The sequence below is a fragment of the Austrofundulus limnaeus genome, unplaced genomic scaffold, assembly GCF_001266775.1.
Source record: "Austrofundulus limnaeus strain Quisiro unplaced genomic scaffold, Austrofundulus_limnaeus-1.0 Scaffold310, whole genome shotgun sequence".
NCBI lineage: Eukaryota > Metazoa > Chordata > Actinopteri > Cyprinodontiformes > Rivulidae > Austrofundulus > Austrofundulus limnaeus.
The window spans coordinates 340522-353015 of record NW_013952712.1 but is presented as its reverse complement, the minus strand read 5'-3'; the positions used below and the strand labels follow the sequence as shown (position 1 = coordinate 353015).

Here is a 12494-nt window from a genome sequence, read left to right as displayed (position 1 = left end):
AGCTAATAGAACCCCCTTACCCAAACCCCACAGCACTCACTTTCTAGCACGCTCTGTTCGCACTCACAGAGCCCTTTGAGAGGAGCGATGACGAGGTCCGGAGCTGCACGCAACATGGGCTTAATGAGGCGCAGCAGGACAGCTCTGCGTTTCAGACGCATGCACGTGCTCCCACGCGCGACTGCAGACGAACGCGCACTTGAATCTCATAGGACGCAATCTCATTTCCCCACCGCCTCGCACCACCTTTTTATTCCTCCATCTTCATCGCCATCCCTCCTCCACCAGCGCCTGACGTGCTCGCTTTGCCTGGATTCCTATTTCGGAAATATGCACGCACACGCGCAAACGCACACACACACACATTTCTATTCCTACCCTCTCTTGCATCCACTTCAATCATTCTTAGATCATCCAGCCTCCGTTCTCCACCTCCTCTGGCGATTTGTTCATTCATAAACCATCAAGCTGAGCCGACGCTGGAGGTGTACATGTGTGAATGCTAGAGTGAGGGTGTAAGGTTGGGTCAGAGGGGGGGTGTACGTACCCATCTGCCAAAACACACAAAGCTTATCTGTGCACAATCAATAAACAACAGCTCTACTGACATTTCGCCTTTATTTTAGCCTTTTAAATCATTGTCTCTTTTCCCTTTTTTACACATCATTTAAGAACAGCCACATAAACAAATTTTAAAGAGCACTTATTGTGTTTCCTTGAACAAGTTAGGATACATCTCTGGGCTATACAAAACATGTTCACATTATTAAATACACAAAATCATTTTCAGATGATGAGATTTCACCTGGTCAGTTCTGCCTGTTCTGAGCTCCCTTCAGAATGACCTGTTTATGCAAATAAGTAACTGTTAGCCACACCCCCAACATTTTGTTTACAATAGCTCCGCCATCCCAACACGGAGGCCAACGCGCATCTGTCACCGCTTCCTGAGGACGGTGAAGATGAACCGAGGGGCAGGCAAGGTCTACTGGTTTTTTTTTGTTTTGTTTTGTTTTTGTTTTTTTCAAAAAACAGCTGGGAGAATTTGTTTGATGCTTGGACTCTTTATGGAAGTCGTACAGACCCAAATCGAAGCATAAAAACGTGTAAAAAAGTGAATTTTGCATTTAGGTCCTTCTCAAAAAATTACCATATTGTGATAAAGTTCATTATTTTCTGTAATGTACTGATAAACATTAAACTTTCATATATTTAGATTCATTGCACACCAACTAAAGTAGTTCAAGCCTTTTATTGTTTTAATATTGACGATTTTGGCAAAAAAGAAAAGAAAAACCAAAAATCCCTATCTCAAAAAATTAGCATACCATGAAAAGGTTCTCTAAACCAGAGGTCCTCAAACTGGAGTCCCAGGACCCCCAGGGGTCCACGAGCCCTATATTGAGGGTCCTCAAAAATTTTCAATAAATGGGTATTTTGGATTTTATTTGAAAAATTAACATGAGGAACAATGTACTAGTAAAACAAACATGTTAAACCAAACAAAAACTTAATATTCTCATAATATTTAGGGGTTAAAATGACAGTAAATTATTTCTAAAACAGCATGGGGTTTATGAGGGGGTCCCTGGAAAATTTTCACACTTGTAAGTGGTCCTCAGACCCAAAATGTTTGAGAACCCCTGCTCTAAACAACTTATTATTAATCGTCTGAATCAACGAATTATCTCTAAACATCTGCAAAAGATTCCTGAGGCTTTTAAAAACTCCCAGCCTGGTTCATTACTCAAAATCGCAATCATGGGTCACAGACTGCTGACCTGACTGCTGTCCAGAAGACCATCATTGACACCCTCAAGCAAGAGGGTAAGACACAGAAAGACATTTCTGAACGAATAGGCTGTTCCCAGAGTGCTGTATCAAGGCACCTCAGTGGGAAGTCTGTGGGAAGGAAAAAGTGTGGCAGAAAACGCTGCACAACAAGAAGAGTTGTCAGTCAGTGATGGTCTGAGGTGCCATGTCAGCTGCTGGTGTTGGTCCACAGTGTTTTATCAAGGCCAGGGTCAATGCAGCTAGCTATGAGGAGATTTTGGAGCACTTCATGCTTCCATCTGCTGAAAAGCTTTATGGAGATGAAGATTTCATTTTCAGCACAACCTGACACCTGCTCACAGTGCCAAAACCACTGGTAAATGGTTTCCTGACCATGGTATTACTGGGCTCAATTGGCCTGCCAACTCTCCTGACCTGAACCCCATAGAGAATCTGTGGGATATTGTAAAGAGAAAGTTGAGAGACACAAGACCCAACACTCTGGATGAGCTTAAGGCTGCTATCGAAGCATCCTGGGCCTCCAGAACACCTCAGCAGTGCCACAGGCTGATTGCCTCCATGCCACGCTGCATTGAAGCAGTCATTTCTGCAAAAGGTATTGAGTATTGAGTGCTTAACTGAACATAATTATTTGAAGGTTGACTTTTTTGTATTAAAACACTTCTCTTTCATTGGTCGGATGAAATATGCTACTTTTTTGAGATAAGAGATTTTTTATTTTTCTTTACTTTTTTGCCAAAATCATCAATATTAAAACAATAAAAGGCTTGAACTACTTCAGTTGGTGTGAAGTGAATCTAAAGTATATGAAAGTTTAATGTTTATCAGTACATTACAGAAAATAATGAACTTTATCACAATATGCTATTTTTTTTTAGAAAGACCTGTAATAGGTCCCCTTTAAAAACCAAGTGTTCATACTGATGATGGTCAAAGTCAAATGTGAAAACAACTTCAACTTTTCACAGCTAAAGATGGTTTTAAAGGCTTATTGAATTGTGGGGTGGACTTGTTTTTTTACACACTTTAAAAAGTGCTGACATGGTAAACTGACCTTTAATGAACCAAGAAAATCCCATTGAGATCCCAGATCTCTTTTGCAAGAAAGGCCTGGGCCTAACGTTAGCCTAAACCGCAGAAACCACGCAAACACAAGGGGAACATGTAAACTCCATGCAGAAAGACCTTGTATCAGTGGGTCACAGGACCTAAAACTCATTGATTTTTTTCTCAAATGTTGTTTGGTCGATAATTTATTGACTGTCCCTAAGCGAACCACGATGCGTAGATGAGTAGTAATTTAACGACAGCCCCTAAGTGAACCATGATGTGGGGAGGAGGAGCGAGTACCCGGAGGGCAACTGACCAAAATCAGACTGCCTGCACTCGATGAGAAGAGAAGAAAACGATGCTGCATTCAGCACGAATATCTAATAATATCCAACCTAAGACTAACTTCACTGTGGTCTTTCAGACTGGGAATTCCCACTTGAGGGGGTGTTTGAGTTTAAATATAGGACTCTAAACGAAAAAAGTGTTTTTTGACCACAGCAAAAGTAGATGGCGAAAATATGCCTAAGTGGAAATTTTACACGGCGTAATTTGCCAGCTGCTGGGTCCTTTTGAACCTTATGTGTAAAACCCAAGAGTTGAAAGAAAGTGGACTTTATCTTCCCTCCTTTGAGTGAACTAAGAATCTGGTCTTCTAGCCTGCACCTCCACATAAAAAGCCATCTCCGCATGAGTTATACCATCATTAAATTGTCTGGCTTATTGCTAATCAATGCAGAAAAACTCCCATAGGTGGTGGTGGGACGCCTCCCTTAATGCTCTCACAGAAATCTGCCCACCTAAACACATTAACAGGATAGAACCTTGAGCKAAGGAGGCTCTTTCTTTTCTGCCTACATTTTCTTTTTCTTTTTTTATTGTGCGCTTCTGCCAAAAAGCTTGGCAGAAAACAAATGCTAAAATATTACACACAAACACAGGCAAACTCAACCGCGCTGTAGAAAGACGAGCGGGAGCCTGAGCGACAGAAACACACAGGCAAAAAGCGTCAAGATGGGTGTGTGCGCGCAGACACACACAAACACCAGGGCACACTTAACGGCTGACACTCACTCCCATTTCAATTAGAGTGTCAGCTGGCTGGAGGAGAAAAAAAAAGGGGGGGGGGCTGTCAGTGCTCTGTGGGGATACACATGCTGCTGTGGACCAAACACACGCACAAACACAAACACACATGAAGAAGGGAGCCCTTTAAACAAACACATGCAGAGAGGGAGACGGGGAAAAAGCATAAGCTGACTGTAGGCACAAGTGATAAAGCAGTTCATTTAGGGTGGAACTGAAGCTAGAAAAATCATGTAAAAAAAGCAATAATCACCTTTATTATTAAAATTTAATTCAATTAATGCTTAAAATCTATCAATTCTTCATTTAAAGCTTTTTAGATGTACATCAAAATAAAGTTATTGAAAATTTAAAGACACAGTGAGCTGATTAACTAATTAAAAATAAGTGTATGTTTGGGGGAGTGGGGTGGGAGCAATTATCGCCCCCTACTCACATCTGATAGCGGTTGGTGCTTATTTCTCGGACCAGGTTCAGGTACAGGTTTAGCGTAATGAGGCAAACCCAGGCCAAGGCACTCCAGTCTGCAGAGATGCATACAGAGAAAAACACCAAGGTCAAATTACAGCGCAGCTCGCCCGCCACGCAGTGCGCACCTGCGGCCGTGTGTTCAGACACGCGTGTTCGCCTCTATTTGACGGAGTGTGTGCCTGCGCGCTGCGCTTTGATAAATGAAGGCCCATTCTGCGGTAATATGAGGGAAACCTGTAGCTTAGGGTGATGGATGAGAGGTTGGAGCTCACGGAGAGATAATGATGAACTGTGGAAAAGCAGGAGGAGATAACACGGGGAGTGGGGGGCTGCGGAAGGAGGAAAAATGGAGGTTAGCCGAGTGTGGGGGGATGATGGTGGCAGAGTGGACTACAATGAGGAAGACATGAAAAGACTAAAAAAAAAAACTGAAAATCTAGAACCTTCCTTTTCCTACCTTAACGTTCAGCCTTATATAACAGTTTGTGTGTTTTGGTTTGTTTGAATGCCGACTCTGTCAAAACAACAAACCCCTGCCATATATGCATATATTGCGCACAAACCACGCTCCTCTTTGAATTAAAAGAGACATATCCTGCTTTTAAATTTTTTTTCTATTTAAATTATTCAGTTGGGATCTAGATAAAGTGAAACTGCAATGCTTTGGACTGAATTCCTCCTCATTGTAACTCCACAAGCCCATCTTTCACTGCTTTTCAGATCAACTAGTTTTGACGCTCTTTCTTTAAATCCACACCCCACCCCCTGTCCAGCTTCCAGACCAGTCCATTCTAGTTTGATAGAGGGGGTTAAGTCGATCTAGAAGCGCAGAAACATTTTATTTACAAATTAACTAGATACCACATAGCGGTAACATAATGACCCCAGCATGCACAAATGCACCAGAACTCAGAAGTCTTTATTCCTAAAAAATGTCATGCTACTAGGTGAATGCCAAAATTGTAGTGGTTTTGGGTGGGGGTCTTTTTTGTTTTGTTTTGGGGTGGGGTGGGGGGGCATTGGTTGACGTGATGGATAGCCCCTCTTCAGAGCTAAACAACCAAAAAAAAATCTGAAGCTCCTAAGTTTAATAGTTTTTGAGCAATAACCATTTTTGTTTGTCCAGATACCACTTTTTCAGATTAATTGGGGGTCTGGGGGGGCAATAATTGGTGGGCCTGATGGATAGAGCTTCATGAGAGCTAAACAACAAAAGAAATCTGAAGCTCCTATGTTGAACAGTTTCTGAGTTATAAGCATTTTTGCATGTCCAAACATCCCCTCTTTGGATGGAGCCCCCTCCTCAAATATGGGGTCTATCGTAAAACCGTTGGCTGGTGCAGTGTAGGTCGGACTCATCTACAGTCCTGCCAAATTTCATGTTGATTGGTGCAGCCGTTTTTGTGCTATGGTTGACCAAAAATCACTTAAAAAAAAGAGTACAAAAACAACATGATCCCCATATGCTTCACGTGCAGGGGTAGTAATTAAAAGATGTCAACAATGGAAGACTTGTCCATCCAGTCTTTACATGTTGGAGCCAGAGTCTGAGACAGAGCCAGAGGAGAATGAAGACCTAATTGTAGTCGTTATGTCCAGACCTTATTTGGCAGTTCTGTCACAAATATTGTGACAAAATAGTTCAGAAAATTTAAATGAAATTAGAGAAAACAGAATGGGTTGAAAAAGGTGACCAAATCAGAATATAAAGATAACTACGCAGCACAGAACTAAATTCAATTTTTCTACACTCCTTCAGACTCCAAATACACAACAAAATGCATTTATCAGCTAAATAAAAAAGTGGACTTTGCATATGTCCCCTTTAAGAAACCTTTAGTATGTGCAACAGCTTCAACAGGCGTGGCGTTATTACAATAAGTCACAATTTCTGTCACAACACGTGTCCCAYACAGCTAGAGAGCAGCCAAAATCTTTTCTTTAACTTGGAAACAAAAACAGCTCAGCTTCAACACCTGTCTAAATGCTGCCTCTGCAGCTGTTCTCCACAGTTCCAAACACGGTTTGATTTGTAGGCTTAAAAACAAAGCTGAGCTGGAACGCAGTCAAAGTTCAGCTGATATTTATCCTCAGCGAAAGGATCCTCTTGACTTGCACCAATGATATAGAATCAACTCACTGTCTATTTCTAAACATTTCTTACAGGGACACTTTAAATTAGCAGTCTTTTTATTCTCATCAGGACTAAAAGAGCTGACACTGTAGTGCCAGGTATGCAACTTAAATTCTTTCAGGAAAAAAAATCAGCACAAGCATCACTAAGAACTTGCTTGACTTTGCTAAAGGTTTCCGGTTTATTCCAAATTAACATGTGACGTTCTTTGCTGTCATTGGAGGAGAGTTGTCTCCTCATACTCGAGCCGCTGAAGAAATGCTGAGCTCTGGTTTTGGGCGTTTCACAAAGTCTGAGCCACTGTACCCAAAGGTGGAATTCCTAACATAGGTGTGTGAGGTTAACTTAACCACTTCTTAACCAAACGCAGTCTTGGGTTTCATAAGAACACAGAGGTAAGATGTGAAGTGGGGAGAATATATATAAAAAGGACAAGGAAAAGTACATGTTACAGTCCTGCTAGGAGAGAGAACAACTATAAAAATCATTGTTAATTACAAAGAAAATGCAAATAATGCAATGCTGAAGGGATTTGGCTATTGTTTTTTACGCCGGATGCCCTTCCTGATGCGACTTGGGTTGGACTCTGCAGCCTTAGCTGCATAGAACACCAAGCTACTGCACCCAAATTTTAATATTCAAGTTTATTCCTAAAAATTAAAAGCAATCTCCAAATGTAACTTTCTCATTAGTATCTCTAAGAACTAAATTCTAGTGATTTATAATCAACATCAGTGACTTGGCAATAGTTTTATTCAGACCTGATGAAACATACAATATACGGTACTCGCTTTTACCTGACAAATATTTTCATACTGATAAATCCCCCCAAAAAGTTGATCATTTATTTTGTTATCAAACCCAACTCAAACATTTCATAACAGTACAAGGAAACACTGAAATTTTTACTCAGTGTCAGCCTTGTGTTGGAAAGGTGGACCAATCTGGTCAGCATGACTTGTTCTGTTATGTAACAAAGTACTGATTAAATCACCCGCTGTGTTGCAAAATGTCTCATATTTGGTCAACAAGGAAAACTGATGCAAAGGTTATGCAGCCTAAAAATACACAATTTAGTGTTCATTTTAGAGCTTTAACACTGTTAAATTTTAATTTGTTTCAGATAATAACTAGTTTTCATAATGGTCCTAATTTTGGCTCTCTCAACTTTAAGACACTCATTAGTACTTCACTCAACCCCACTTTAAGATAGCTACAATATCCTTTTAAAGCTATAGATCAGATTTTTTAGGTGTTYAATTACTAGTTAATATCTCTCATTTATTCGTCTCAGACTATGTTTAACCAATTTATACATGGCAATAATCGGTAAAATTCCATTATTAACATTATTACTCCTGATGAGGAGGATGCAAGGTYGCTTTCAGCCATGTGGAATAAATCCGCGGTTTGCTCATCAAACCATGTGGATGAACAATGTTCGAACAATATGGTTATTTATTCCATAATGAAATCTAACTGATTTCTCTTAAATAGTTAATGAGAAGACAAATAAAACAAATGATGCTGTGAATCTTTTTTAATGGGACGTAATCAGTTTTGACTTGTGTTGAAAGGAACACTTATATGGTACTGGGGCAGGTCTAGATAGAAAAGTACCAGAACATTCTTGTCTAAAAACATCTTGWTTATTTTGTTGGCGCTGCTTTTTATTWTAAGTGTTTCTGTGTGAGTGTACCTGGTTTTTGTTACCTTTTTAGGACCATTTGCAGTATAAACAACCACCTTGTCAGGACCAGTAGAACTTTTGGGRACCAAAGACCAGTCCTAAAATGGAACACTTTTTAGGATTAGGGGTCAGATTTAGGACTAAGGTGTGAATTGAATTTAGTTTAGGGTTCTTTACCGTATAATATAATCTTGAGTATAATAAGATCATCATTTTTGAGCTTAAAAAGCATAAAACATCTAATTAACAATAACCAGTGTATATTAATACCCTCCCATTTTATGGATGATTTTTAGGGTTAAATTTCTAGTATTATACATAAATAAATGCAGTACACACTGAGGATGGTCTACAGAAATGAATGGAAGTTAATACAAACTTGCGTGTGTGGCATGTTGCCACTGTTGGATCAACTACCAGACCTCTAAAAGCAGAGAGAGCCCTAAAAACTAAAACATATTTCATCACATTGTAAGTTCATATTTTAAGCCCCGCATTCCTGAAAATAACTCCTAACCTGTTAAGGCCCATTTTCTTCTCAAGTCATAAAAGAAAATGACAAAGCAATATTATTCCCCACAGTGATATATGAGCTCTTCATCAGACGTCTTCAGTGGAGCCCTGCTAGGTTTTTCGGCTGCTTGCTTGTCTTGTACCRCAAAAGTTGTGCCAGTGAGCAATTAATTAAAGTCTGTCTTACCAAAGTATGTCAGCCACCAGGCCTGGAAGTCACATAGAGATCCCTCCAGATGGGTCTCACCCTGGGGAATTTAAAAAAAAAATGAAATGGAAAGTGAGATTTTTTTTTCTGAATTTTTCATTTTTAAAACACCACACATAAACAAAACAGAGACTGTTTTTAGTGCACCAGACTCACCATGACATATGCTATGCTGTCAAAGAAGGCAGCTACACTCAGGCTAAGAATCATCTTCTGCACCATGAAGATCCAAGAAAAAGACATGACGACAGGTTAGTTAACAAAACACCCAGAGCAAAAGATGCCACTACGCTGAAATTCACTTACAGAGGAAAGAAAAATTATAGCTCCAATGATCAGTGGTGTGGCTGACATCTCTGAGAGACTTTTTTCCTATTTCCACTCCTCATAAACTGAAGTTTTTACTTGATTTAAAACCAATTGTTAATCTACGTGCAACAGAATTATGGAAAGGGAGCTGTGATGCACATCAGTCTAATTTTCCCAAAGTGTTGGTAACGATATGCGGCTGCGGTGGGCACACAAAGACAAACCCACGCACACGCATAGAGCCCGTTTTCAATTTGTGTCTAGCAATGACCCTGCCAAGGCTACAGCAGAGGGAGTTGTGGGGGGGGGGGACACAATAAGCTTGCAGGAGGGCCTTGAGAGCACTAAAGACTATTGACTGACAGATAACCTTTTGAAAGAGGATGCAAGTAAAGAGAGGGTTTATGTTGTATRAGGAGGAGGAGAAATGAGGGGAGGAGGTGGGGGATCAGGGGGACATAAGGTCACTTTCAGCCGTGTGGTCCAGAGGTAATGGGATCCACTGGAAGCCCCACGCTAAGCCGTCATTTACTTCAGATTAGGAAGATAACGTGCAGCTCTGCTAAACCTAACAGACCTGCTAGACAGGCTTCAGGAAAAAAAATCATCCACAGGCCTCACACTCACAGCAACACCCTGAAGAAAACTAAATCCTTTTGGATAAGAGAAGAACAAGAAGGGGAGGTAGGGGGGATTCCATAAATATTAAGTTTGTTTAAACCGGTTCATTTGAACAGCAGTGGGAAGAGAAGGAAAAAAAAGCACAAGACAGAAGCCCCTTTCACAGAATGACCGTGAGTCAATTAGCTCCCCCAATTCATTAATCTGTGCATTTTAATTGGGTTCAATTATGCTGAGATTTGCCATGGCTAATTGAACATATTTCCGGTGGAAATGAAGCAAACAGAAGCAGGAAAGGGCCATGGAAACGTACTGTGCAGAGTGAAGTTGAAATTTACCTGAGCCAGGGAGTGATACCGTCKAAGCAGCCAGATTACAAACAGCATGAAAAGACTGAGGAGGAAAAAAAAACATACGGTACTTTTTGCTCAATATGGACGACAACTTGAACATCAAYGCGTCATCACAACTCCAAAATACAACATGTATGACTTTTAAAGAAACATATATTTTTTAGACTTTACAAATGTTAAATGTCACAGTGACAACAGATACACTCTGTTTATTTACTTTATCTTCTTATCTTTTTACATGATGCACGATTACAGGGGACAATGCAGAGTGTGACACAAACTACAGACTTGTATGTCAACACAGAAATTATTCAACACATCACTAAAAACTAATGAAACAATAACATTTACTACTCAGATAAAACAAAAGGAACAAAATAAAYGCAAAAGCTCACGTTAGATTTATTTTGTTCCATTCATCTCCACATATTTCATAAACTAATTGTGGGAAGAATTGCATAAGTCCAGGCTCAGAYGTCAGAGCACGCTTAATTCTAATTATTTATAATTATTTAATTATAACCAAATTTATAGAACTTTGTAAAGGTTTAAAATTAACCTATATTTTTTGTATTCTGCATGCAGTAAGACTGTCCTGCAAGCCATTAATGTGGCAACACCAATGGTTCTCCAGGGTTTCTGAAGGTCTTTCAAAGTCTTTCTTGGAATAAAAATGATTAAAGCCACAGCCAAGGAAAATCTTTGAAAGACCTATTAGTAGCACAATACCAAGGAGGCATTTAACAAAWATCTACTAATACTTAATCATGACTAGGGCTGGGCAATAATTCWWTAACAATATTGTTATAGACATGATCAATATCAATGAAAATTTTGTCTATTGGATGTTGATTATTTCACTCAAATGTAATCCAGAACTGCACAGCATTCTGGGGGATGTAGGCAGAGAAAAGCCTTTAGCTGCTCCAAGTAGGGGTCTCTGCAGTACATAGGGGAAGTTCCTTGTTGTGTGGGTGGAGTTTGTCCTAAAAGTGATTGGTAGAGTTTGGATAAAAGACAGAGGTTGAGTGTGGGCAGTGTTTGGCAAAACCCTGATTGGTCGGATTGACTTGTCTTGTGGGGAAGTAATGGTAATAGCAAAATTACTGTGAAAATGTATATATATGATTTATTGACTGTTTATGTACAGTTTATAACAGAACAATGACTCAAATAAAAATGATTGTGAACATGTAAACATAATTTACTGACTTCAGATTTTGTGTGGCAAGCACCTTCGTGTCTCAAGTTATGACTAATATTAAGTCACATTCAGTTTTAAGTATATTTTTACAGACTGGTTAGGGCTGCTTTGACCAAGCTGAATTGTTACATGTTCCACCACATGTACAGCGTTCAAATTTTGTGCAGCTAGCACCTTTCTGTCTCGAGTTACACTGCCTGGCCAACAAAAAAGTTGCCAACTGGATTTAACTAAGGTCTATGATGTGGGGTTGCTGCAGTTTTGTCAGGTCTAGGTTCAGCAACCGTTTGTGCTCAAAGAATGAGGTCAGCTGACCTGAATATACTGAATGACCAGGCTATTCCATCAATGGATTGTTTCTTTCCTGATGACACAGGCATATTCCAAGATGACAATGCCAGGATTCATGGCTGGAATTGTGAAAGAGTGGTTCAGGGAGCATGAGACATCATTTTCACACATGGACTGGCTCGACAAAGTCCAGACCTTAACCCCATTGAGAATCTTAGGGATGTGCTGGAGAAGGCTTTGTGCAGCGGTCAGACTCTACCATCATAAATGTAAGATCTTGGTGAAAAATTAATGCAACACTGGATGGAAATAAATCTTGTGACATTGCAGAAGCTTATCGAAACAATGACACTGTGAATGTGTGACGTAATCAAAGCTAAAGACAGTCCAATGAAATATGATGCTACGTTCACACCAAACGCGTTGCGCGCCTCCAAAAATCTCAAAACGCACGCATCTTGATGCTGGACAGACGCATTCACAGACCAGAACGAGAAGCAGCAGCAGCAGCGGCAGCGGGGTGTGGAAGGAGCGTCTGCCCTCGGCGGGTGGAATAAAGATAAAAAAATGGCTTTGATTTAATTACTAAAGAGCAAGCGAACATTGCGCACAGCAGATAATTAATTCACCAGATGATTTAGAGGCGATGTGTTCGGTTAGTTTCGCCGCTCCAGAAGCTGCCAGCTGACGGACCTTTTTTTTTTTGTCCGGACCAACTGACCCACATCGGAACTTATATATCCAGCCAGAAAATACAACTGCAGATGTCC

The 12494-nt window shown here is 40.2% G+C and overlaps 1 protein-coding gene across 1 annotated transcript in view; it reads right to left on the bottom strand.

Annotated features, from left to right (window-relative positions):
- si:dkey-100n23.5 (cyclic AMP receptor-like protein A) overlaps positions 1-10269 on the bottom strand; it is a gene marked incomplete at its 5' end in the record, with an annotated part of 69441 nt that extends 59172 nt beyond the window's left edge. Inside the window, 4 exon segments of the mRNA XM_014021908.1 lie at positions 4367-4454; positions 8926-8986; positions 9103-9159; positions 10215-10269. Of these exon segments, the coding sequence (XP_013877362.1) occupies positions 4367-4454; positions 8926-8986; positions 9103-9159; positions 10215-10269 (261 nt within the window).
- Between the last annotated feature and the right edge of the window lie 2225 nt (positions 10270-12494).